Genomic DNA, 26068 nt, shown 5'->3' with positions numbered 1-26068 from the left:
GGAGTGGAGGAGACAACTCACTATGAACTGACTGCACCTCTATTTTCCTTCCCCCTGTGTGGCTGTTGGGGAGGTGGTGGAGGAGCCGAGGATGAAGGAGTGAGGTTGAGCCTGAGATGAAAGGGTTGTGGAGGCAGCAGGTTCTGGTTTGTGTTTGTTTTTCTTCGTACTACTGTACTTTCAATAGATAAATAAATTAAATCAATTTTCTGCATGTCAAGTCTGTTTTGTCTGCGACAGTAACTGCTGAGTGATTTCACCGTCTTTTATCTCAATCCATCAGCTTCTTCATCCTATTTTCTACTACCTGTTTATGGGTGAGAGGGAAGGAGCAGTTGGGTGGGGGACTGGCTGCTTCCTAAGCACAACCCTTCACACCAGGTGAAACATGCAGAACAGAGCAAACCTGAACTGGTCACTTCTGTCACCAGCTCAGGTGATCAAGCATCTCTTCTGGACACCAGTCCCCAGTGAAAGGTCTTGACAGGAACAACCACACCTCCCTTCTTCCCCTGCTGCTGCTCATGTACTTTATCCTTTAATATAAGGATAGGGTTGACAATCCCAATCACTTTCACAAAAAAGCCTCAGAAGATCCATCTTATTCCTTATTTCCAGTGCAGCATCATCCCTCACAACCTCACATGCCACAAGACTGCAGGAAAACCCAGCAGCTTGCATGTGTTACCACACAAAACACCACAGCCCCAGCAAACCACACTGGTGTCCCTCCTTCCATCCCCATGAAAGCCCTGAGAATGTGACACCCAGCTCAGAATCCCTGTCCTGTGCACCAGCCCCACTGAGCTGGCACTGGAGGGGACAGGTGTCCATCAGCACAGCCACCCTGCACAGCCCATGGGGACAGCATCTGCCCGGCCTGGAGAAGCTGTCAGAAGTCAATGAGAGCAGCTGCCCAGTGCTGGCACGTATGGAAAACTGCTCTGGGTCACATTCCAAATTTTTTGACTGAGAAGTGAAAGTATTAAAGATGCTTTTGCCATGGAAAGTGTTGATGAGCAGAAGCAGAGCTTAGGACCAGCTGCACAGCATTCCTATTTGCAGAGACAAAAAAATGGCTGGGGGCAATGCTAACAAAAGGCAGTGCTCCAGTACCCTTGGCAGTCACAGCTGTCTGAAAGCAGCAAGAAGGGAGCACATTTACCCTTTTGCTGGGCCAGGAATGGAAGATTCAGGCTGTTGGACCCATGTGTCCAGTGAAAACTCAACAGTAACATCTCAGCTTCATCCAGGAGAAGCAACTACGTCCCACTTCCAAGAAAAGAGACAGGCATTACCAGAGTAATGAGCAAGTCCATGTAGAGCCTCCTGGTTGACTCAGTGACAAGCAAAGAAGCAAAGGCCACACACATCAGCAGAGCAAGTAGAACCATGGTCCAAGATCCTATTGTGAATCAGGTAGGATCAAGACTACTTTTTTTCCCTGACAATATGGGTAACTGCTGCCATCACAGTAATTTTAAACATAGCAGTGATATAGAGTATTGGTATATGTAAACATATTCTTCAGTTGTTTTTATTTTTGAGATCAGATACATAGAGAAGCTGAAGCAATCCTAGTTATTAAGGAGATTGTTTACAGTATATCCCTAAGGACACACTCTTGTAGCCAACTACTTCCTCCATTCACCCAAATAACACCCTGCAGAACCACCTGAGGTCTGCCAGTGCCTTTGCTCTGCATTGCAAAGACTTGGAGGCACCAAACAGGCAGGACACACTACCGCTTCCCCTTTTTTTCCCCATTTTTCTTTTGAATAGAGGCCGTGCACTTCTCCCAAAAACATGGTGGATTTTTCTGAAGCTCTTCTTTCTTGAGTTCCCAGTCTTCATCTCTCTGGTCTAAGGGGATTTTTCTCAGCGCAGCTTTCCTGCGGTAGTTCCTGCTCTCCACCTCTGCTCTGGGAGAGAAACCAAGAGTGAACACAGCACACACCCATCTCTGTTCACAGGGTCCCATCCACAGGGTCAGGAGCTGTGTCTCAGTCTGGTCAAAACCCTGCTGCCACCAACACTTGAGAAAACACTGCAGTGTGTCCAGCATGGTGCAGCCCCAACCTCCCCTCTCAGGGACCCCCCCTGGGCCCCAGCACTGCCTGGATCCAGAGATGGACATTCCAAGTGTAAATCTTGCCCAAGAGAAGGCAAACCCTTTCCTCCTCCTGCAGGGCTCTGATTTTGTAGGCACTCAGGATTCAGGAACCGCTGTCAGAAACACCATCCAATATCAGGAAAAGTCCTTTTTATCTGTAATAGAGCATTTCTGTCACGAGTGCAATGCAGTTCTAGCTGAGAGCACAGAGCAAATCCAGAAGCTCCACACTGATGGATCTCATCACATGGGCTTTCTATATCACAGAATCACAGAATGGTTTGGGTTGGAAGTGACCTTTAGACATTATCTTACTCCATACCTCCCTGCAATAGACAGGGACACCTTCCCCTAGAACAGGTTGCTCAAAGCCCCACCCAGCTCGTCCTGAAACACTTCCAGGGATGGGGCAGCCACAGCTTCTCTGGGCAACCTGCACCAGGGCCCCACCACCCTCACAGTCAAGAATTTATTCCTAATATAGCTAATCCTTCCTACCTAGGCCATTCCCCTTTCTCCATACCCTTGTCCAAAGTCCCTCTCCAGCTGTCCTGTAGGCTCTCTTCAGGTACTAAAAGGTGCTCTAAGGTCTCCACAGAGCCTGTGTTTGAGAGTGATGGTTGATGCCCCATAGTTGTTGGTGTTTAAGAGGCATTTGGAAAATGCCCTTCCTAAGATGCTTTAACTTCTGGTCAGTCCTGAAGTGGTCAGGCCATAGGACTAGCATAGGTCCCTTCCAACTGAACTACCCTATTGTTTTCTATTAAGTATCTGCTCCCAAGGGCAAGATATCTCTTTCTATGGACTTTAAATAGAAACATATTTGTTTATTTATTTACACATGAGTATACATCTGCCCTGGTCTTAGATAGCAGGACCCTTTGGTACAGTTTCAACAGCTGTCATTTTGGAGAGAAACTGGCAGGAGACATGAGTTGAGGGTCTCTGTGCCATTCTTGGCAGCTCTTATAGCATCCAGAGTAAAGCCCTTCTCATGCAAACCAAATCTGATGCAAAATATGCATTTGCTATTCAGAAGCAGCTGTTTTGAAAGCAGTTGTTTCCTAAATTTTGCATGTTCATGCAAACCTCAGTGAGTGGTAGTGATACTTGGCAGTGGAATTTTCCTAATATTTGCATGTTAATAATATTTCCTTGTCAATACATGTAATATTTCCACATGAATGCAGTCCTCCACACACTTCAGTGGCCCAGCCCAGGCAGGCAGGTAGTTCATGCAGCTGGAAACACCTGGGGACTGACAAACAGCATGCAAGGGTTATGGTGGTGCTAGAGGGGGCTGAATTTGGATTCAGGAAGGATCTGTTCATAGGCCTGTGTAGATATGCACATCAGCCCTGCATTTGGTGCAGACCATCAGACGGTTTTAAAAATTGCCTTTTACTCTCTTTTTGCATGACAGGCAAACATCCAGAACTGACAGGGCTGCTGTGTAACAAAATGCTCCTCATATTTATCTCCCACACACTGCTGAGTAGAGGGCACTGTGCTGTGCAGCATTTTGTGCAAGCACGCTCTTAACTCTCTGTCTGCAGCACACACATTACTGCCTGTTCCCTTTGGCTTTGCCTGACCCTGGACATCACCTCTGGGACCTTCTGCACATCTGAAGGAGCAGACAGTAATCAAAATTACACTACAAGTGACAACCATTCCTCCTAGTTTACTCCAAGTTTTCTGATGTGAGGCAGCAAGGCCAGTGTGTGAGGGTGAAAGTATCCATTGTGTTCATAAATTATAGTGGCTGGGCTTAAAAATATTCCTGAGTCTGAGTGATAAACTCTTGGCTGCCCACAAGGCTGGGTTATGGCTGTGAGGTGATTGTACAGGCTTTGTGTGTCTTATAAAATGTTCTAGACTGGGCATTTGAAGAATCTTCCTAGTCATTAGATCTCCCAGCCACACTGAGCCATGCAACTGTGGGGCGACTCAGGCCAGCCTGTGGTTCTGAAAGACAAGTTTTCCACCCTAAATCAATCATTCACCTCAGAAAGTCCTTCATCAGCTGACCTGAGTCACCACTGGCTGTTGCTAAGGTGTCTCAGACCAGGATGTCAATCCTTCTGTCAATCATTCTCCCAGGCACCTCTGCCTGCCACAGGCATTGCCCTTCGGCATCACCCAGGCAATTCCCCTACCCCTGCTGTCAGCTCACTCCCATGGCTCTGGAGCACAGCCAAGGCACAGCAAATGCTACAGACTTGGCAGGAATTACCGGTGAGATTAGTGCAAAAACGACAGCATTGAATAGGCAAGGAACTGCTGTAAGTTATTCATCCAGGGGCAGAAGTCTGCAGACTTTCACCCTCTAGGTTAGACAATATTTACCCATTCTGGTATAGAATCTAAGTATGCCAAGAGCTGAGAACAGTATAAAGAGAATCTCCACTGGAAGACAGTGCCCCATTCTCAAAGGTCTGGCACACCTGAGCCTTACTACCTAGACACTGGCTAGGTAGTAAAAAAATCTAATTTGCAAAGCTTCATTATCAGCTGCTGGTTGCCTAAATGACTTTAAACTGAAGGTCTGAGGGTAAAATGGGCTGACACATCTGTGTGGAAGGAAAGTGGTGAGTAGTGAGGGATTACAGCACGTCAAATCCAAAACCAGAAGGACTTTCTAAGATGGTCTGGATGCCCCATTCTGGCAGTGTTCAGCTCCATCACATTGGATGGGGCTTTGAGTAACCTGCTCTAGTGGAAGGGGTCCCTGTCCATGGCAGGGGGTTGGAATGAGATGAGCTTTAAGGTCCCTTCCAACCATTCTATAATACTGTGTTGGGTGAGCAGGTAAAATGCAAAGCTTCCATAATAGCCAGAGCTTTGAAACCAGAACTTGTGGCTCCCCTGCAAAGTTTTTGGGTTCTGTAAGGGGGATTTTGTGCAGTTTGGTTGTCTTTTCCTATGGAAGGACTCTGATGCTGTATGAAGATAAAAGGGGCATTTCAGCAGGAACCAATAACCTGTAGGAGTACAGCAGAAGGACAGCAGTGCCTACAGAAGGGTTTATGTGGATCAATGAAAAGTGGCATTTGTAAGGCACTGGCCACCTCAGACACTTGGCCAGTCACTGTGCCTGATTTTGAACTTTCAGCTTGTGTGCTGCACTGGCAAGCTGGAGATTTCAAGTTGAATAAATGTCTATAAAAAAAAAAAAAAGGGATATACATGGTACTAAAGCAGTCTTGAGAATGTGGAAGTGTGTCCTGGGGTACAAGTTGTGCCAGTAAATGATGATGGTGAGACTGTAAAGTCACAGAAAAACACAGAGAGAAAACACTTTTGGGAGATCTCAGCACTCCAGGGTCTGGCATATGCAGGTTTCACAGGCAGTGTATTTAAATTCCAAATTGTGTTGGGGCTGTGGCTTACACTGAACAAGGTGGTTGGCCTCTGGTGATATGTCCCACTCCTTTAGGGAGATGCAGGATGGGACACAGCTCAAACCTCTGCAGTAAAGCATCCTGATCCTGGGAAACACCTTTGCAAGGATGAAAATACCCATGAGCCGAGCCAACAGCTGAAAAACAGGAATGGCAACTGGGAACCATTAAAAAGCATATTTTTTACAACATGTGCTGCCACAGTGCTAACTATAAGCAATAAAGACAACACGGATGTTCCCAAAATTTGGAAGTAATATATGGCCATCTTATTAAGTGGTTTAATTTTCAATGAATATGTAAAAAATAGGGTGGCTTCTTTTTCTTTACTATATGAAAAGCCAAATGATACACATATCAATATATATATACACACACACACACACAACTGCTGAGGGATGTTCCTAAACAACTCCACCCATGTATTTGCTATTCACTACTGTAAGGGGTTAACACTTGTCAGCTGCTGCTTTCATTTCTGTTGCTTAATAACGGCTCTGCAACACCCTTACAAAAACAATGATGTCATGAAGTGGTAACGATTTTGAAAACATACCAATGGAAACCGCAGGAGGCAGGGGAATAAAAGAATGAGTTCTCACGGCTTCCCTGTGACAGGCCCGTGTTTGCTCATCCACTACGGCTTGTGTGTCAGGGCTTTAGCAGGCTTTGGGGGGAAAGATAGGTAACTCACTGTGTTTGTTCTGGTCCCCTGTGGAGCGATAAGGTTAATTTTCACTGCAGACGCAGCAGGACCTGCCACCACTACTCACTTTTCCAAGAATTTGGAGCACTCCCGGTGTCCGTAGATCTCCGCGAACCTCCGAGGAGTGTCTCCGAAGAGGTCGGCGGCATCCATAGCAGCGTGCAGGGAGTGCAGGGTGCGGAGCACCCGCAGCTTCCCCGCCTCGGCAGCGAAGTGAGCCGCGGTCCAGCCCACATCGCTCCGCAGGCAGTGCCGGGCACCGTGATCCACCAGGAGCCTGACCAGGTCCGAGCGCCCTGGCGCAGCAAAAGCAGGAGAGAAGATGCTTTAGAATTTATACCTTCAGGACGCAGAAGGTGGTCACACACAGCTGGCCATAATTCCCTCAGACATGGATTGCACCCACCCGACTATTTGGTTTTTCATATAAATGATACTGAATAGGAAATGCTGGTTATTTTCTCCCAAAGTAGACTTTTGGGTTTCCTGAAGAAATTTACAACAAAAACAACAGCCAAATCATAAGGCTTTCTAATTTCTGAACAGCACACCTCAATTAGTCATTGACCAATTGGATATTTCATTGCTTCATTTTGGTTTTTAGTTCAATTGCAAAATAAAATTTAAACATTGAGAACAGGAAAAGAACAGCTTTACTAACACAAAGATTTTTTGGATAGCAGGTAGAGAAACTACTTATTTTTCACTCACCTTCACATTTTTCTAACTAGTGGAATTGCTTAAAGAAGCAAAAAAATTATTTCTACACCACTTCACACTGCCTTGACTGAGCTAGACTATTCCAAATCACATCTAGGCCCTGTCAACTTCTCACCATCATTTCTGTTAAGTAGCTCAGTCCCCTTTGCTGATGTATAAATGCCTAATAATCCATCAGTACAAAAGAAAAATACGGTCAGAAGTGTAAAACAGGAAATCACACACCTGATTTCTGAGCAAAGGCGGATGCAATGACATTAGATCCCAGCAAACACTGTAGCACAGAGGAGTAGAGTTTCAGTTTCCCATTTTACACTGTGTACAATTATACATTATATATTGTTGCATCATCTCTTTTTTTGGGCTGGAAAGGGATATTTGACTTTACCAGACACTTCTGAAGGTCCCAAATGGGAGCTGCAAACAGCTCTGGTCCTGCATTGTTCATTCAAGCAGGTGGGATATAAAGGGAGAGCAATGTATTACACAGTTATTATTTTGTTCTATTTGGTTTGATAAATACCTGGTGTAAATACAGTGGATTTAACTTCCTGCTCTTTCCCACAGGTTTATTTATGAGAAATAAACTCAAGGAGTCATCTCTTAGAAAAGCAATGGGAGGGGAAAAGCAGCCATTCCCTACATGTAAATTGCAAATTGTTGTGTGGTGGAAGAAAAGGCTAAAAATCAATTCACCAGCAGTCCCACAAACTATTTTGTAGGCAAAGTTCCCATTTAAATGGATATTTAACCTTTTTCTGCTCGTTAGGGACAAAATTACCAGATATAGGCTGAGATTTTGCCAGCCTAGACATAATTACAGGTGATCAGCATCACCTTTTATGATGTCCATTCACAGGTAACAGAGCTAGGGGTGTCCTTACCTTTGGCAGCAGCCCAGTGCAGGGGGGTCCTGTCATGCCAGTCAGCATCCTTATGGTTTGGGTCACAGCGCCCTGCCTTCAAAATCTTTTTCACCAGGTCATAGTCACCCACAGCCACGGCTTCATGGAGCTCTGTCATGTTGCACTCTTCAGGAAGGTGCAGCTGTAATAGGTCAAGCAGCACCTGGATTAAAAATGAGTCAGGCACTGTGAGAAACCAAAATTTGTCAAAAAAACCCCCAACAAAACAAAAAACCCAAAACAAAACCAAAACAAACAAACAAACCACCAAAAAAACCACACCAAAATACCGAGGTGGGGGGCAAATTATCTTCAAACCAGTGATCACAAACTGATGGTGACTTTTGGCCTATAGACACAGAAATCTGCAGCAAAGTGCAGTCCTTTGTTTAAAGGTATCCTAGCTAAAGCCACATTGAACATTTGCCATGGGTTTGTTGTGCTCACTAACCATGGGAACTGGCTCCTCCCTTGCCAGTGCTGCAGGTCTCCTACTGGTAGCATTTCATTGCCATGACAGAAACATCTCTGCAAGCATCCTCTGATGTTCTTTGGTGAAAATTCTAAAAAGGGATAATAATAATTAAGCTTATAAAAAAAAAAAAGAGATGGTAGGGCAAGGAGGAATGGTCTTAAACTAAGATTCATAGCGTGTTTCATACCTGGGTGGTTTGACTGTGTAGCTAAGATGCAAAAGAAAGACCCATACTTGTCTTATACTGAGTTTGACTCCTGCACATCTGGGAAAATCTGAACATATTAAAAAGAAAATTAAATTCTGGAGCTCCTAGTGGGCCAAAGAAGTATCATGGGATTTGGTGTGTGTTACTGTAACCACCACCTGTGTGCTGCTTCCTTCTCCTCATTTTCTCTCATTAACCTTGAATAACCTGTTCCTTTAGATTAAAAAGAGATCTTCTTACTTGTTCTGCAACACCTTTCAACAGCATCAAATCTATCCTGAAAATGTCAAACTTTAATGCATCCAGCCCATCACTGAAATGAGGGGTGGACAAAGGCACAGGAAAAAAAGAGATCTTGAACCTTTTCATATAACTTTCTGATTCTTTTTCAGCTTCAGCTTATACCCACACACATACACCCAAAGAGAAAGGAAGCTGCTGATCCCAAGGCAGGAGCTCAGCAGCTCTCCAAGGGCACAGTCCATAGGGACAACTTCATAAGCAATTTAAGCCAAGCCAATTTCTACCTCCCCTCCTTCCCTGCTGCCTCCCTTTGCTAGCCTTGACACACATATGGGCATTTCACAGCTGTTGATATCTCACAAAATTAATCTTTTATTACTGATGCTGTTTTTCAGGTGAATTCCCTGAATTCAGCGTTACTGAGGGGGCAAACACCAGGGCTATGCAAAGGGGGTTGAGCGCAGATCTGCCTCACAAGTAAAGATCTGTGCTAAATCCACCTTCAGCCACCCCAAATGTGCCCGAAAGTGGAATCCGTCTCCCTAGACTGCGGTTATCCCCTTCTCATAAGGACAGAGGAAAAGATTTGTATTTTTACAGCACAACCTTGAGCCAAAGCGCCGTCCTCCGCTGCTCGCCCGGCCACAGGCATTGCAGCTCCTGCACGGGGTGTTGCAACCCATCCGGGGGAGTTTTCTCCTGGGGTTCCTGCCTCTTGAGCCAGCCGCAGCCGGGAGATCCATTATTCACACACGAGGAGCCCACACATGACCCTGTCCCTGCCATACCGGGGCACGGCCCAGCACCTCGGCGGCCGCGGGCTCCACCGGGACGCGCAGGCTTTGTTGGCCATGGCTCCATGCCAGAAACTCGCTTTCCAGGCCCAGGGACGATTTCTCCCAGAAAGATTGTCTCAGCTGGAAACTAAGGCAAAGTTTGGTCCCTCCCCTTCGGGGAGAGCCCGGCAGTCGCTGTGCCTGCGACAGAGGCGGCATCCTGTGGGAGCAGCCGCTGCTCGCCCGGCTCCGGAGGGCCGCCGGTGGCCAGAGGGGACCTCCTGCTGCTCTGGACAGCGGGACGGGAGCAGGGGGCAGCCAGGACACCGCACAACAGGTATGTGAAGCCCTGCAAAGGGCTAAAAAAGAGTCTGGGCGGAGCACGGGCAGGAGCAATGGTGACGTGAGGGGGATTTTAAGGAGCTGAGTGGTTTCTGCGCAGCACCTCACGCGGCTTCGCTGCTCCCACTCGCTGCTCGAGCCCTCGAGGGATCGCGCTCCTCGGCTTGCTTGCTTCCCTCTATCCGGCCTCAAACCCCCGTGCGTCCTGCGGAAGGGTGGGATTCACTCCGGATAAGCTGAGGGCGGTAACAGCAGACATGTCCCTTTGCCTGTCCGTGTGTGGACAGCATTCAGGGAAATATAACCCACCTCCCGACACGGCTGTGTCCAGCCTGGGGATGGGAAGCAGCAGTCCCGGGCTGCAGCAGGGAAAGCTGCAACTAGATGGAAGGGGAAAATACGATTCACAGCGAGGGTGATTAAATTCTGCTTCAGATGTCCAGCACTAAGACATGCAGGCCTGAGGCAGCCCCATGTGTGCCCTGCTTTGAGCAGGTGTTTGGACTAGGTGACTTTCAGCGGTCCTTCCCCACCTAAATTCTTCTGGAAGGCTGAGAGGGACCAAGAGGAGGAGGTTTGAGTGCTCTGCCAGCGACATTCATCTCCTCCAAACCCAGCATCCCGAAACATGCATGGGACCCTGCGTCCCCGCTGCTGCTGGAGCTGGTGGGGAGAGAAGGGGGTTTTATGATGTGGCTTCCCTGGTGTGCTTTAAGCCCAAGCTCAGGTACAAGGGACAAGTCGAAGACTGCCATGTCAGCCACACGGATCCAGGGACAGCCTGCCTGTACTTTACCCTGTGACACAACAATCCCAACCTCTCCAGGTGGTGGCTCCTCTGGGTAGGGATCGGGGCTGGTGGTGCTGCCTGGGCTTGCATTCACCAACCCCACGGATGTGTTCACCACAGCAGCCCAGGAACTGTGGTGACACCCTGCTGGGGACACATGGGAGTCCCCAGCAGCAGATCCAGGAGGAAGGGGACACACTCAGATCTCCATCTGTCATAAATGGGTGGCCTCTCCTTTCTCTGCCTGCTGGGAGCGAAATACTTCATCTCTTCAAAATCAGCTGATATGTGGGAGGAAGGGGCTGTTGTGCTTTGCAGAGAAGTGAGAGGGGATAGCTCCCAGCAGGCAGCTTTCCCACTACAAAGTCCTGTTGCAGGCCCAAACCAGCAAGCAGTGGGTCAGAAAAGATGCATCACTGCCTAAAATGGTGTATTTAAAATCAGGGACAAGAGCTGGGGCTCTCAGGTAAACACTGACATAACTCTTAGGATAATAATCCCCCAGACCCAGTGAATACTGAAATGTTTTGGCTTCTGGGGTAGGGACTAAGGTGACCCCATGCCCTGGTGGTGAGAAATGGCTCTTTGGTTCAATCTGCAGGGTCAGATCTGTCAGGGGATGTATTTAAAACATTATTCATAGTTCAAAAAGGGGGCGGGCAGGGACACTTCCATCTGCTATGGGGCTTCTTACTGGGGAGTGCTGCAGAGATGAGCATGGGGAAGTGCCCTTCAGCAAGACTAGGAGGCCCTGGCCTAGTCCAGGATGTAGGACCATCACCCAAAAACTTGGGAATTGCCCAATTCCACCTCTGCTTCTCTCAGTCTCCCTTTCCCATCTTGAGAAGGGGGATGTACCATCCTTCCTCAGCCCCTAGGCTCACGGTGATGTGCTGTCAGTGACTGACTGAGGTCAGCACTGAACCACACCAAGATGTTGAATGGAATCAGCCTTTAAAGCATGCAGCATGCTTATTTACTTGTAAAAAAATGGAGCTTAGAACAGTGAAAAAACACACATTTGCATTTCAGTGACAGCCTCAGCCTTTTACACACTGCAGCACAAAAGGTGTCAGTGTGAAGGACTCTTTCTTTCAGCTCTCCCACATTCCTCAGCCTCAGCTTCTCTGCTTTGGCAGTCTTCAAATAAATGAAAAGCCAAGGTCAGGAGAAAAAAAAAAAAAAAAAAAAAAAAAGAGAAACACCCCCCCTCCATAAACCTAAAAACAGGCTCTGGTAAAACCTCCTTTCCTGCTGGCCACTGTACAAGTGAGACCTCCTGCTTGGAAACTGCTCGCTGTTTGCCAATGTCTTTTGCACTTCCCAGACCCCCCTGCAACCCCTGGTACCCCTGCACCCCCCAGCTCTTGGGACAGGCAGATATGTGGCAGTGACCAAGTTCTGTCAGTCATGGAGAGAGTTTTCCCCATCACTAGCACCACCATCCCCTGTCCTGCAGCAACAGCTTCCCACAAGACTTGTGGAGGTGTTGGGGCATCTGAGGAATGTCAAGCTTGCTTCAGAAGGTACAGGGAAGAAGCACAGTGACACCCAGGAGCCCATCCTGTTACCCTCACATGCATAAATTCTCCTGCTGCAAGTCCCCAGAGCACTGCAGGGGAGTTTGAACAACCTGGCCCAAAAAAGGGCGATGTTGGATCATATCGTCATACCAGTTCACACAGGCCCATGGAAGCTGTGCCAATTTATACTGACATTGTATCAGCCTTAGAATTTAACAAAAGCCTCTGTGTTTATCCCAGTGTTGGGAACGGCTGTCCGAGCAACTTCCTGTGCCTTTTCAATCCCTGGCTCTGTAACTGCTGTGGGAACCACCCAGCAAGGGCCACAGCATGTCAGCTCTGGAAAACAAAACCAAACCCAGGAACTAAAGACAAAACTGCCATGGAACATGAGGGAGCCATCATTTCCCTGGTTGTAATCACCAGCAGGAATGTGGCTATGCTGCTGGAACTTACATTTTATCTATCGTGCTTGAAGCAGACCCAGCTCTGGTCAGGGGTGTGCCAGGGCTCCAGCTGCTAAAAATTGAGGAGCAGGACACTCATCTCAGGTCTCAGCTACTGTACAACCAGCACACTTAAGAAATCCCAGACTTAAAACACACAGACATATAAACACACAGCCCCATTTCTCAGAGAACATAAGAATTTGATTTCCAGTGGAGGAGAGCAGGGATGATGGGTGCTGTTATACCATATATTTCTAGGGAAATCAATTCCCACTTCTCAACTTAATAGCCCACAGGGTCATTTCTCTTCTGCTACAGATGCTGAAGGTGCACAGATGAATGATAAAAAGTTGGTTTACTACAAAAGGAATGGGCTGATGATGTAAATTGCAAAGGCTGACAGGCTGGAGGTTTGATATTTCCTTTTCTTTGGTTCCTGCACGGGCTGGACACACTGGGCAAAGTAGGAGTTTAGCATCTCAGTAATAAAATGCCCTGCGCAGTCACTGTGCTGTTACTTAAATTCCCCCAAAAGAGTAAAGCACAGCAAAAGCACTGTTTTTACCTGCACCTGAATAAGGCACCTTCTAAATTTTGTAAGAAATAATGGCATTGTTCTAGAGGGAAGGGAAGCTGAGAAGGTGTTTAAAAGTCAGGCTTTAGGTGTGAAACTTTTTTCAATTGGCATTTCTTACCATCAGCAAGGTGCACACTCTTAAGAAAAAGGTTAAGATGTTGCTGAGGTTATGATTACTGAAATGAATTCAATGACAAACAGCAGAAGTAGGCAAAGGGTTAATCCACCCACTTAGTGTCCTTTTCTTAATATCTATTATTGCTTTAATAATTGTTCTGCTTAATACAGCTGGCTTATGAGATTGGGAAGAAATGTAAACATTCTGTTTGCCTTATAAAAACCTGACATAATATTTGGTAACACTGTGGTCATGCAATACCTCCAAAACATATCTCATGTGAACACCTTTTCTGTTCAAAAAAGCCACACTAAGGCATTCAAATCCAGAGCTCTGACAGTAGCCACACTCCAGCTCTTTGGGTTTGGGTTGGACAGTCACAGCTCTGCTCCTAAACCTACTGCTAAATCCTTTCATAGCCCTGGGTAAGGGAAAGAGAGCATTCTTTTATCATAAACATGTCAGTACTAGCCTTCAAGGTAGTAAAATAAAACCAGACTTACATAAGTTACATAAGAATTCAAATTAAAAAAAAGTTCTGAAAGGCAGCAAACAGGCTTTACTGAAACATTTCAAAATCATAAACTCAGAAAAACTATATTATAAAGCAGTCCATACATTTCTTCACCAACTAAAAAACCCAACAGTTTTATTTTTGTTTTTCTGCTTTTTTTATCAAAAGGGAACAAAGTTCCCAACAGCCCCTGGCTAATGTGCTAAATGCAAAATTTCTCCCAAATCTGCAGTTATAGTTAGATCAGCTTTTTGCTCCAACACGTCCCCAGTTAGATCCTGTTCTGTAAATGATGCCTAATGGTCATCTGGAACCCCACACAGCAAAGACACTGAACTCAAAGCATCGAACTTCCCTTTACAACTTCACATGACAATAAAGTTCTTGTTTTGTTTTTTTTAATTCTGTTTTTGGCTAAAACTTTCAACAGTTCCAGAAACACAGTATTTGGCCTTTTTGTTTACTGCTGATCCCCCAAAATCCACGCATTTCCTCCTTGTTCCTTGATATCAAGGGAAAACCCTTCCAGAAGTAACTCTGATAACCTGTGCATTCAACAGGTGAAGGAGATGAACCAGGACAACCTCTTGGAAAAAGAGCAGTGAAGCTGCTACACTCAGTCTTAAAACAGCAAATTGGCTTGGCTTAAAACACCTTCCAAGCACTTAAGCCTGACCAAAATCTTCTGTGATTGAGCAGAGACTTTTCCAAGCACCTTTGCTTTGTGGGATTTAAGGATGATGGAGCTGGGCGTATGTCCTGGGGTGACTTTATGATGTTGGTATCCCCATTCATCTGTTTAGCCCAGAAATAAGTTCGGCACTTTAATACTAGATCCGAGACTGAACAGGGGGAGAAGGAAAATTTTCCCTAAACCAGGACAGCTTGCCAGGATGACGATGAAGCTGGGGACATCTGGGATGGTGATGGAGCTGAGCTCCTGGGCTGACAGTTAAGCTGGGAATGCCCGGGATGATGATGATGATGTTGGAGCTGCACCACTGGACGTATCCTTGAAGCAGTGGATGTGTAAAGGATGTTTCTCTCCATGGATGAACGGAACCATTAGCTGGGAAAGGGAGCCAGGAGCAGGTCAATACGATACTAGAAGCGCACGGTTTCCATGGGCTCCCTTTACAGATGTGTGAATATCCCGTGGTGGCAAGGCCGTGGTTTTATCGGTGTGAGGCAGGGCAGCAGGGCAGCCCTACGCGGCCAGGTCGAAGTCGTCGCGCTCCTGGTTGTAGTCGAGCACCTTCTGCCGCAGCCTGGAGGCGTCCACCCAGGTGATGAAGTCCTCGACGTTGCGGGGCACGAGGAGCGCGGGGTCCGTCACCACCTCGGGCCCCACGCGGACGTGCCCCTGCTCCACGAAGGTGACGGCGTGGCGCAGGTTCTGCGCCATGCGCAGCTTCACCAGCAGGCAGGGCAGGCGCCGGCGGCAGAAGGCGGCGGCCGAGAGGCTCTCGCACACGGCCAGCGACTGCCGGTTGTTCACCAGCCCCAGCCCGTGCAGCTTCTCCAGCAGCGCGGCGGCGCAGCGGGCGCGGAAGGCGGCGCTGGCCGGGCCCAGGTCACGGAGCCGCCGGGCCAAGGCGCGCACGGCGCGGGCCAGAGCCTTGTACTGCACGTAGTCCTCCCGCCGGCCCACCCGGTAACGCCGCAGCGCCCGCACCTCCGCCAGGTTCCCGCCCGACGCCTCCCAGTTCACCAGGTCCAGCCGCCGCAGCAGCTTCTGCTCGTGGTACTTCAGTTTCCGCACCATCTTCACGGGACCGGGATCCGCCGCGCCGCCGTCCGAGAGGCACCTTTCCGGGGCGGGGCGGCCGCCGGCCCCGCGGCTTTTCCGGGGAGGAGCCGCCGTGACATCTCACAGGCAGCCCCGCCCCGGGGCAGCTCGGCCGGGCGGCGGGGTACCGGGAGAGGGATGGCCCCCTGTCTCCTTCCACAAGGAGAAAGCGTCAGATAGAGCCTAGCCCGGGATGCGGCTGCTTCCCCCCGCGCTCTGCGCATCGCCGGGGCCAGCCTGGAGCGGAGGGGTCACCCCAGGTACGGCCACACCGCCCCGACACCCGCTCCGGCACGGGCAGCCCGACCTTGTCTCGCTAGGGGCCGAACCTGGGATTCGTCATTCCTCTTGGAAAAACGGCAGCGGCGTTGTGTTTCTCCGTGACATCCCACTCCCCCTGATGCACAGGCCGGTTTTCCTTGAGCAGCAGAATTCTCCCTCTGTGCGGTTCGTAGCACCGCAAATCTCCCGAGTGCCGGCGCGGCCTCGCCAGCCAAAGGTTTCATCCCACTTTTCTGTAAGTGCACAGTGCTGTCTGCTCCTTGGGATTCAGGATACAACAAGGAAAATCCCCAGTAGAACAGGTCAGGTTGACAATTCGGGATTTTTTTGTTTCTAACGAGCAGATTTCTGTATTGGCACAGTCTTGATTTTCCTAATTTTGGATTTTCAGTGTGCTGGGTTTCAGTGTGGGTGATCTGGTCACAAAGGCCATGGTGGTCTCTTGATTTGCTTTGTGCTTTTCCCCAGGTTCGTCGGTGAAGGCACCAATGGAAATGTGGAGCACCAGCAGCACTGAGAAGTTTTACAGGATCCCTGAAGGAAAGGGACCACACTCGGTTGGATGTACAGACCTGATGACAGAAAATGCAGTTGAGGTAAGGCTGTCAACGCTTTCTCCTTTGGATTTAAGCCACAAAGTTAGTGAAACAACTGGCTGCAGTTTTATGGATAAATCAACCAGAAGGTCTTGCCTGTGTGCTCTATGCTGACCCTCACAGCTGAGTTTTCTATCCTCTCCATCCTGGTGTAGGATGTGTACTGGGCATTTACCAGATGAATGTAACCTGCAAGCCTTTCCCATGGCCAATTCCTCCCTCTTCCTAATGTCCAAGAGAAACTGTGCAGAGAAACTGGGTCCTCCTAGGGGGAGAGACCCTCCAGGGGGTTCTTTCCACCCACCCCACTGCTCCTTCCTGCACTGGACTCCTGACAGGCAATCTCTGCGACTGTGGCTGTTCTCATGATAAAGATCCCTACAGGGTTGGGAGATGAGCCTATGCAATGTTTCAGCTACAGGGTAAAAGATGAGATGTCTTCTTGAGATTTTATCTCACTGAAGATGAACAGGATGTCAATTTTGCAAGAGGTTAGCACAGTGAGAAGCCACAATAATAAGTAACCAGACAAATAATGGGCTTGCTTGTGTGTTTCCATTTCAAATCCTCTTGCCTTTGAGAGAATACACCTGACTTTACACTGTGGTTTTACTCCTCAGAGTAGCCAGGTTTAGTGGAACTTGTGACCAGTTTGTAATGGTTCATATGTTTTCCTTTACTGAGCTTACTCTATATCAGCACAGAGGAGCAATGAGTTTCTCTTTGCAGTCAGCCCATGTGTGTTTTTATACATAAGCATTATGAACAATTGCAGTTCTCTCAGGCATAAATAATGAACCTCTTCCCCTTTCTGATAATCAGTTAGTCATTGGGGAGGTTCACTGGGACTATTCTGAGATCAAGTTAATATCACTGCCAATGTGGATGAAAGCTCTTCCATAATGTTCTCTGTGTCAAAGGTTGATTTAAGTTTGATAAGTGAATAGAAATAAGATCCCTTAAATAAACTTCTGGTAAACTGATAAATTAGTGTTCAAGAAATTAGGCTTTATTTTAAAGCTCATGTTTATTTTGGCCTGATTGTAACTTGCTAAACTGAAAGTACAGCTGGAGAAAGACAGTGAATTTCAATGGGGTGTTGCAAATTCCCTTGCAAACCAGGAAATAAGAATGCAAATTACACGCAGTTAATCTGCTGGGAAGTCTGTTTTGTGGTGTGCATTGGTATACTGCTGCTGTCTGTGAAGGAAAGAGACTGACAAGGGGGTATGGAAGGTCCCTGTGAGTGGAAGGCTTGGGTGCTTTCCTGGGATACCTGGAGTGCAGACAGTAAGAGATCTGAACTGCTGCTAAGAAAAAGGCAGATGAAACACAGGCTAACAAAGTTGTGTTTAGAAAGATGGATCATGAGAGACTTGTGAACATCTTGATGAGGAAGAGCAATGTTTTGTTCTCCCTTGCTATGCAGCTGCCCAGAAGCTTTGCTGACAGCCTCTGCTCAGTTTAGGCAGGAACACTACAGCCATGTTAGAGAGCCTTATCTTCCCCAGGCTGACCAGCCCCAGCTCTCCCAACCTGTCATGCTTGGAGAGGTGCTCCAACTCTCAGGTCATCTTCAGTCATCCCTTTAACAGTCAGCCAAAAAACTTAGCAAAATGCACCATCCAATGCAAAACCATTCCCAGTGAAGAAGATGGAAAAAAAGATCCAGCAAGATGCTGGATTGAGCAAATAGGTAGTGAGTGTTTGTAATAATTAACTTAATTAAATGAAGCATTTCTAATAAGCCCTAGGCTAACCTAGAGAAGGTGATGTGTATCTCACACTACTTTAAATTCATTGTAGGCACAGGAAGATTGTGACAGGATTGGCATCAAAGCCTGTATATGATAATAGTTATCTCATGAGATTCTCGTAATTCTCTTGAGCTGCAATCTTGCAACTGAAACCTTTTCTATAAATGTTTTAATCTTCCATTTTCTCTGCTATATATAAATAAATAGCAATATTCTTTTTTCTTTTTTTTTAAATTTTTCCTAATCCTAGGGAAGCTTTTTGCGCCTGTATTATCCGGCATATGATGCCACAGATATCGAAGAGGCACGATGGATTCCAGACAAAGAATACTATCAGGGACTCTCTGACTTCCTTAATATGTATCGAGTTGTAGGAGAACGGCTTTTCCGTTACTATGTTGGTAAGATTCATTCTGGTTTTATTTCTTGCCTGTTGTTGCCTCCATACTCCATGAGCAGTGTGTTATTTCTGCAGGGCTGAAAAAGACTTTTTAGCAAAGAAGTGTGTTTTTGTGGGATGGGTTTGTGTAGTGAGACTGCTGATTGTGACCCCAGCTCTGAGGCAGTCCCTGACTGCTGTGGATAGGAGTGTCTGGGCAGTTTGCTCTAGGTAAGCTGCACCTGTGTGTTGCGATTTAAATCCCACAAGGAAATGTGCAAAGATATGGAAGTTCAGAGAGAGATCCTAAGGTCTGAATATCAGCAAGACCTGGATGCCTATGAAGGTTTAAGAGATATGTGCCAGAATGTGAATAGGAGGAAAAGACAAGTATCTTCTGTCAAATACAAAGTATTTTCAGAATCAGATCCATATTTGCCTTCTATTTAAAGATGAGTCTTGGTACCTTATCTTTAGGTGATTGCTTTGGTTATCAGTGGTCACTATTATTGGGATCTCTCCCATGGGAACAAATGCTTTCTCTCATTTCAGTAATAATGATGTACACTTCCATTTTTATTTAGGTTCAGTGACCTGTCCTGCAAAGTCAAATGCTGCTTTTAAGCCAGGAGAAAAATACCCACTTCTTGTTTTTTCCCATGGACTTGGAGCTTTTCGGTAATTTTGTAGTTTAACAAACTGTTGTCTATGGAGGCTGCAGTCTCCAAGGGTGGTTCTGAACAGATTTTCAGTAGTGGGGTGAGATCCTTGTGGAACTGAAACAGATTTGAAGAACAGGCTGCCATGTGTCATTATGCCTCCACTGAAACAACAGCAGGGTTGGTGTGTGGTTGGTCACAGAATAATAGAACAGCCTGGGTTGAAAGGGGCCCTTAAAGACCATCTCTGCTCTGAGCAGGGACACCTTCCACTAGACCAGGTTGCTCAGAGCTCCATTTATGTTTTCTCTTTCTATGATGGAGGTGAAGATATTTGCCAGCCCACAAGGATGCTGTGAAGATTAGCTGGTTGATTTTTGGACAGCTCTTTGAAGATGCAAAGTGCTGTGTGTGCTAATTATTAAAAATCAGTGGCATTTTCCTTTCTGAACAGACAGTAAAACACTACCAAGGTTTTGTGAACAGGCTTTGGTGCCTGGCATACCAAGTTTTGCTCTGTTGGATAGCAAATTCAAATAGAAGAAATATTCAGTGCGGACTAGTGCATACCTAGTGTGGGCAGCATTTAAAGAGCAATGGAATTGAAAGAATGACCTCTCACCAGAGTGTGGTTTTTATTGCAGGACAATCTATTCTGCTATTTGCATAGAGATGGCATCTCAGGGCTTTATAGTGGCTGCTGTGGAGCACAGGTGAGTGTGCTGCACATTTTGGAGTTCTGATGGAAAGCAACTTTCTCACATTGAACAGAATGTTATTTATTCTAAAGAAGAACTTCTGGATTTTTTTTAAAAAAGAAAAACTAACATTTCTTTTTCAGCCCTGCCCACACTGCCCACAGTCCAACTCTTCTCCAAACAAAGGGAATTTTGTTCAGATAAGCCCTAGAATGAAAAGTCTAGATGTAGATAGCATTTGTCATTCTTCACATATGCTATTTGTCTCTTACTGTTAGAATATAAAGTAGGTGAAGAATATAGAGGAGGTGAGAGTTTTGGTGGGGTTTTATTATTTATTATTTATTAGTTATTAATTATTAGTTATTATTTAGAAAGTCTGTGTACACTGGTTTGCAGCAGCACTGGTTGATAGCTATATCTCTTCAGATGAGTGAAATCTAAAACTTGTGCTGACTTCATCTCAAACCAAATGGAATGTATTCCAGAAATAACCTCCTCTTGGTATTACAGAGATGAATCTGCTTCAGCCACGTATTATTGTAAAAGAAGGTCCGTTTCTGAGTCACAGCAAGAGTCTACACCTAACATGGAGAAGGAGTGGATCTACTACAGGAAGCTGAAAACTGGAGAGGAGGAGCGTTGCTTGCGCCATAAGCAGGTGCCTGGGCTGGCTCTGTGCTCTGGGAAGTGTGGCAGGAGTGTTGTGTTTAGGCCTAGCAGAGTCTCCCTTCAGCCAGGGGAGCAGTCTTCTGCCATGGCTCAGGGAGATATAAAAATGGATCAAGTCCTGTGTCCCTGAAGGTGGAACAGCCAACAACAGCTTTCTTCAGAGCATAAACTGCACCCTCAACAAAGCTTTTTCTTGAAGTTGTGCTTTTGAGCTGAGTCATCTGTTTCTCTTCTGGTTCCACTCAACTTTCTGTTTCTTCTCTGTCTCTTTTACTGCCCAGCCCAGCCTAAAAGTGACACAGAGTTGAGCTCATGTGTTTGTGTGGCCTTAGGCTTGCATTAGCTTTCATTTACTGTTCCATAGCATGATGAATCATGGCTGCTCTGAGTGGGATGTTTGCTTTATAATCTTTACCACACTTGAAGGTGTTTTTTAGCAATATAAACAGTGCAGACTTCCAGTTTATTATAAGCAGTATCCAAGCTGGATGTAATGTGGCCATACTGACAAGCTCTTCCAAGCATACATTTGACCTTTAAAATATGGGAGTGGTTTTTCCAGCTAATGAAAACTCAGCCAAGGAGGTGCTTCTCTTTATCTCCCTGAGCCATACAGACAATAGTACAAGAGTCGTTTCCTGTATGAGTACAATGTCCTCCTCCTGACTGTCAATGTGTAACGTCTGAGCTCGGAAATAACCTCCAGAAGCTGTTGTCTGCAAATTTCACAAGTGGAGAAGTCAGGAGATTGGGATTTATTTGAAATTCAGTGATGCACAGACATCTTGTTGGTGCCTACACACTGTGGTTGATCTCTACTGTTCCTTGGCTCTTCTTGAAGCTTTTCTTTTACTGACATACCAGTTAAAAACTGTTCTTATATGGAACAATGAAAACTGTTTTTTGCAACAACTTCACTACAGTTTTCAAGGATGAGTACATATAAAAAAAGGGATGGGCCTCACTGTTTCTTAGTTTGGTTTATCCAGTATAAAGACTGTTTCAAAGCTATTGTATGATGGGGCAAGTGATAGAAGGACATTTGTTCATCTAGGTGAGCCTGAGAAGGATCTGTGAATCAGCCTTCCTTGGAGGTGTGTGTAACTTAAGCCTTTGCACATCCCAACGACCCCTTTTCTTAAGCAGTAACAGGACAAAGGAGTTGAAGGCCTTTGGTGCATGTTACAGGGATAAATTCCTCTGTGTGCAGAGGTTCTACACAAGAGCTTCAGCTCTTTACCAAAAACCAACTTCGTTGTTCGTCAGATGGCTCCATTCTGCAGTTCAGAATAGTTGGTAGTGTATCAAACACTTAGGGGGGCAAAATAATCTGAGTAAGTCCTGTGCCCAAGGGGCTCTCAAGCCTGGCAGTTGTCTGATGATTGCTTCCACTGCTCTGCCCCAACCTCTCTTTCTCCCCAGGTGCAGCAAAGAGCACAGGAGTGTATCAAAGCTCTCAATCTCATTCTTAAAATAAATTCAGGAGAGGAAGTAACAAATGTACTACATTCAGAATTTGACTGGAACAGCCTAAAGGTGAGTGGAAGGTGCCACCACTATTTTGTTAAACACCTAATAATGCTTCTGGTTTCCCCCTTCCATTTCTAAACTGGTTTGTGTTATGTATTCTGAATACCACTCTGTAGATCTATGAAAATCTTCTCAGGTCATCCAAAGCTGGATAGAGAGTAATGGAGCTGAAATGATGCTCTTCTTACTTCAGTAGGATCTAATGCCTGAAAAAAAATATTCCTTTTAAAAGTAAGTTTGAGAAAGAAAGTCTCTTACAGCACCTGGATTTTTTTGACAGGATTCTGTTGATACTAGCAGAATAGCTGTGATGGGACACTCTTTTGGTGGTGCTACAGTTATTGAAAGTCTCAGCAAAGAAATAAGATTCAGGTAAGTATGCAAAACAAGGCTAGAGACATTTGGCACTTGAGAGGTCTGGAGCAGGGCACTTTCCCTAGGATTTCCCAACTACTAATTAGCTCCTGAAGAAGAGTGTTGTTTGGCATGTCTTGTTTTCTCCAGCCATGCTTCTTCCAAGTGTGGGGATGTGGTGGAGCATAACAGCTGCATCTTATTAAATCATGATACTGTGGGACCCTGCAGTCCAGCTGCACCTGGCAATGGAGACCAACATATGGCAAGAACGGACTAATTTTCTTCCCCCAGAGTAGAGATAATTCTGGAACAAAATTATTTACCTGTTCAGTATCAGAGAGACTTTTCTCTTTCCCATATCTCTTGCAACTCAAAGCATGCCCAGAACTTCCAACCTTTCTACTTCTGTGCCAATATCCAGATGTTTTTGGCAGGTGTGGCATTGCCCTCGATGTATGGATGCTTCCTGTAGGTGACGACATTTACCAAAACAGCGTCCAGCAACCACTGCTTTTTATTAACTCTGAAAAATTCCAGTGGGCTGAGAACATCTTAAAGATTAAGAAGCTCATCTCCAGTGACACAAACAAGAAAATGATCACTATCAAGTAAGTGCTTAGGAGCCATCATTTCCATCTGTGGTTGAAGCTCTTATTGGAGCTGTGCAGTTACAGGTAACTGCAGACAGACAGTCCTGAGAGCACAAGGCTGAGGAGGAACTGTGGGAGCTGGGGATGTTTAGTCTGGAGAAAAGGAGGCTCAGGGGGACTGCCTCACTCTGCAACTCTCTGACAGGAGGGTGGAACCAGGTAGGGGTTCAGGCTCTTCTCCCAGGGAACAAGAAGAAATGGTCTCAAGGCACACCAGGGGCAGTTCAGATTGGATATTAGGAAATACATCTTCATTTCAATAGTTGTTAGGCATTGGACTAACAGGCTGCTCAGGGAAGCTGGGGAGTCACCATCCCTGAAGCTGTTTAAAAGGCATGTAGATGTGGCACTGAGGGATGTGGTTTAAAGGCAGAATGGCAGTGCTGGGTTAATGGTTGGATTTAATAATCTCAGAGGTATTTCCAGCCTAAATGACACTATGATTGTCTCTCCTCATAGCCCGGGTTTTCACTGCATGTTTAAATTAGCCATTCATCCCCTACAGCAGGGACAGAGATCTCTCAAAGCAGCCAGGAACTCCAAGTCTAAGACTCTCCAAAGTGTGGATTCCTGCCCTTGGGTACAAGCTTTGTGCTGAGCCTTGTGCATCACCTGTATTTGAACACTTAAACAGCCTTCTGGGGACAGTTCTGCAGCCAGGGGAGGGATGGCTCTATCCTGCACCACTAAGCAGGGAGACAGCTTGAGTTTGATGCTTTGCTAAGCCAACTCTTCATTGCTGTTGCATTACAGTGACTTACAGTAAGCATGTACAAACCTTCCTCCCTTCTGCGGTTAGGGCAGAATTTCCTGCTCATCTGGCATGCTTGCATGCTTGTGAGATTAATCTGATTTATCTTCTCCTAAAACAACAAAAGACGTGACTGAAGTCTGTGCTTCTTTAAATGAGGCAATTTAATGTAGTCTTACAAGCCTGATGATCATTTTTCCCTTGCAGGGGGTCAGTCCATCAGAGCTTTCCTGATTTCACCTTTGTGAGCGGAGGAATCATTGCAAGATTTTTCAAATTAAAAGGAGAAATAGATCCAAATGAAGCTATTGATATCAGCAATCATGCTTCATTAGCCTTCCTACAGAAACATCTGAGTAAGTATCTGTTTACAGCAAAGTATGAGGTTGACTAATACTTAATTCCTGTGAAGCTTTTTATATAATCATTGTTTAAAACAAGATCAAAATAAGTGTGTCAGTGGAAAAAATAAGTCAGACTTCTTCTAGAGATTTGTCAGTTACTTTTGTAATCCTAGCAACTCAGAGGAAAATCACTGACATTTTGTTCTGGTACAAAAAAAATCTGGAGTGTCATTTTTTCCTCCTTAAAACATTTTTCCTTCCCTACTTTGCCAAGTTGATTTCATTACTCAGTGTAGTTTTACAAAAAGCTGGTTACTTAACTCATAGCCACTTGGGTTTTCTTTCCCCCATCTTACAGGTCTTAAGAAGGATTTTGATCAGTGGGATTCTCTTGTGGATGGCATAGGACCCAATGTTATTCCTGGAACCAATATTGACACATCTCCAGCTGAACCTGAATAAGGAATATAAAGAAGTACTGAAAATGCCATGGACATCAGGACACTAATATTGGTCAGACATGTGGTGGCATTAAACACCTACAAATCTTTTGGAGTGTGGAACAAAAAAAAAAGACAAGGCATTAAGCTACATAATCATAAAAACAGAGGCTTCTGTTCAAATGAGTTAGGGGGATGCTCTGAAATACTGCAACAGGGTAACTTCCACTTTGTAGGCAGCTTGAGGGAAATCACTTGGTAATAATTTAAATGCTCTTTCTGGTTTTGACTTGAATCAAGTTTGCAGAGAGACAGACTGACCTCCAAGGAATTCAGCTACAAGTTGGTTTACCAGGCTGTATGTCAGTTTGCATCCAGAAAGCCTATACTGCAAGGTAAGGGAAAAGAAACAAAAAACCCCAAACCACCACTTTTCTGTTTAGATACTAAGTATTTCAGCTGTGCTCTGACAAACAGTTGGGAGTCAGAGATGCCTGTGGAGGGTGGTCTTCAAAACTGTGTCTTATTTTAATAAGTCACAGTAAAAGCTACAGGAAAGAGTTCAGCTGACAGCAGAGGAAGTCCAGACACAGGACTCCCCACAGGAGCTTAATCCACTTAAATGTAAGATATATTTAGTGCCATACATAGAGGATGATGTTTATATCACAAAAGCTTTTCAATGGGTCACTCCAATTGCCTTTGGGAAAAACTCCAGCAGCTCCTCTGTGTTTCCACTATCATACAGTCAGACTGCAGGGAAAATAGAGATGTGGCACCTCTACTGCTCCCTTTACATGGTCCTTGTTACCACTGCTTCAGCTCCTGAGGTGTCTCCAGGTGGTAAACACTCCCCAGACACTCAGCTTTCTCCAGGTACTCACAATGGTCTCTAGGTGACACAGATGACTCCCACAGACAGATACTAGTGGTAGTACCTGGGCAAAGACTGTCATCAGCCACCTGGGTGGCCTTCTTAAGGCTCACCTTTTTGGATCAGAACTGCCTGAAGCTGCCCCTTGGAAGGGTGTCTTCTAAATTCTGTTCACTTCAAAATCAGGTTACAAACAAAATCACTGAAGCAAACAAATTAAGAAATTAACAGTGTAGTTAAGTATTTTACATAATCTGTGATCTTAAAATTAGATTGCAATAACACCTAGACCTATCTTTCAGAATTTAATTAAATTCTCCCCAGCCTAGTGCTGTGTATTGTCTCTATTAAGCAAATAAACATGTTTGACTTACTGAGTCAGCATTAACACATGAAATCTACTGTGAGATTCACTATCAGCCAGCTT

At 45.8% G+C, this 26068-nt stretch overlaps 3 protein-coding genes across 8 annotated transcripts; 1 reads left to right on the top strand and 2 right to left on the bottom strand.

Moving 5' to 3' along the window:
- Positions 1-1525: 1525 nt before the first annotated feature.
- ANKRD66 (ankyrin repeat domain 66) lies at positions 1526-9536 on the bottom strand. 4 transcript variants are annotated; one of them, XM_058834694.1, is made up of 6 exons: positions 9381-9518; positions 8511-8598; positions 8300-8411; positions 7828-8011; positions 6291-6519; positions 1526-1922 (listed from the first exon to the last, which is right to left on the bottom strand). In XM_058834694.1, exons 3-6 carry the CDS (start codon positions 8300-8302, stop codon positions 1742-1744), a joined length of 597 nt encoding a protein of 198 aa, XP_058690677.1. In that variant the 5' UTR covers positions 8303-8411; positions 8511-8598; positions 9381-9518; the 3' UTR covers positions 1526-1741. The 4 variants fall into 4 exon arrangements, with proteins under 4 accessions (XP_058690677.1, XP_058690678.1, XP_058690680.1 ...); XM_058834695.1 differs by lacking the exon at positions 8511-8598 and having other exon boundaries at positions 9381-9506; XM_058834697.1 differs by lacking the exons at positions 8300-8411; positions 8511-8598 and having other exon boundaries at positions 9381-9536.
- PLA2G7 (phospholipase A2 group VII) lies at positions 9507-24877 on the top strand. 3 transcript variants are annotated; one of them, XM_058834692.1, is made up of 11 exons: positions 9507-9887; positions 16403-16530; positions 18538-18688; positions 19251-19344; positions 19970-20038; positions 20537-20684; positions 22118-22231; positions 22506-22597; positions 23017-23190; positions 24191-24339; positions 24686-24877. In XM_058834692.1, exons 1-11 carry the CDS (start codon positions 9542-9544, stop codon positions 24787-24789), a joined length of 1569 nt encoding a protein of 522 aa, XP_058690675.1. In that variant the 5' UTR covers positions 9507-9541; the 3' UTR covers positions 24790-24877. The 3 variants fall into 3 exon arrangements, with proteins under 3 accessions (XP_058690675.1, XP_058690674.1, XP_058690676.1); XM_058834691.1 differs by lacking the exon at positions 9507-9887 and adding an exon at positions 15724-16236; XM_058834693.1 differs by lacking the exon at positions 9507-9887 and adding an exon at positions 15726-15912.
- IMP3 (IMP U3 small nucleolar ribonucleoprotein 3) lies at positions 13969-15698 on the bottom strand. The gene has a single exon (XM_058834698.1). It carries the CDS (start codon positions 15626-15628, stop codon positions 15071-15073), a length of 558 nt encoding a protein of 185 aa, XP_058690681.1. The 5' UTR covers positions 15629-15698; the 3' UTR covers positions 13969-15070.
- Positions 24878-26068: the final 1191 nt, after the last annotated feature.

This window comes from Poecile atricapillus, chromosome 3, assembly GCF_030490865.1.
Source record: "Poecile atricapillus isolate bPoeAtr1 chromosome 3, bPoeAtr1.hap1, whole genome shotgun sequence".
In the NCBI taxonomy this organism is placed as follows: Eukaryota; Metazoa; Chordata; class Aves; order Passeriformes; family Paridae; genus Poecile; species Poecile atricapillus.
The sequence above is the reverse complement of the archived record's forward strand: the minus strand, read 5'-3'. Positions and strand labels throughout refer to the sequence as shown.

Excerpts from the sequence above, each read along its gene's own strand:
- ANKRD66 (XM_058834694.1), bottom strand. Across the intron at positions 6,520-7,827 it reads GCACTGGGCTGCTGCCAAAG|GGCGCTCGGACCTGGTCAGG; the intron begins GTAAGGACACCC and ends TTGCTGCGCCAG. Across the intron at positions 1,923-6,290 it reads TGCTCCAAATTCTTGGAAAA|AGCAGAGGTGGAGAGCAGGA; the intron begins GTGAGTAGTGGT and ends TTTCTCTCCCAG.
- IMP3 (XM_058834698.1), bottom strand. The coding sequence starts at position 15,628 with ATGGTGCGGAAACTGAAGTACCACGAGCAGAAGCTGCTGCGGCGGCTG.
- PLA2G7 (XM_058834691.1), top strand. The coding sequence starts at position 15,846 with ATGCGGCTGCTTCCCCCCGCGCTCTGCGCATCGCCGGGGCCAGCCTGG. Across the intron at positions 22,232-22,505 it reads TTGACTGGAACAGCCTAAAG|GATTCTGTTGATACTAGCAG; the intron begins GTGAGTGGAAGG and ends TTTTTTTGACAG. Across the intron at positions 24,340-24,685 it reads CTTCCTACAGAAACATCTGA|GTCTTAAGAAGGATTTTGAT; the intron begins GTAAGTATCTGT and ends CCCATCTTACAG.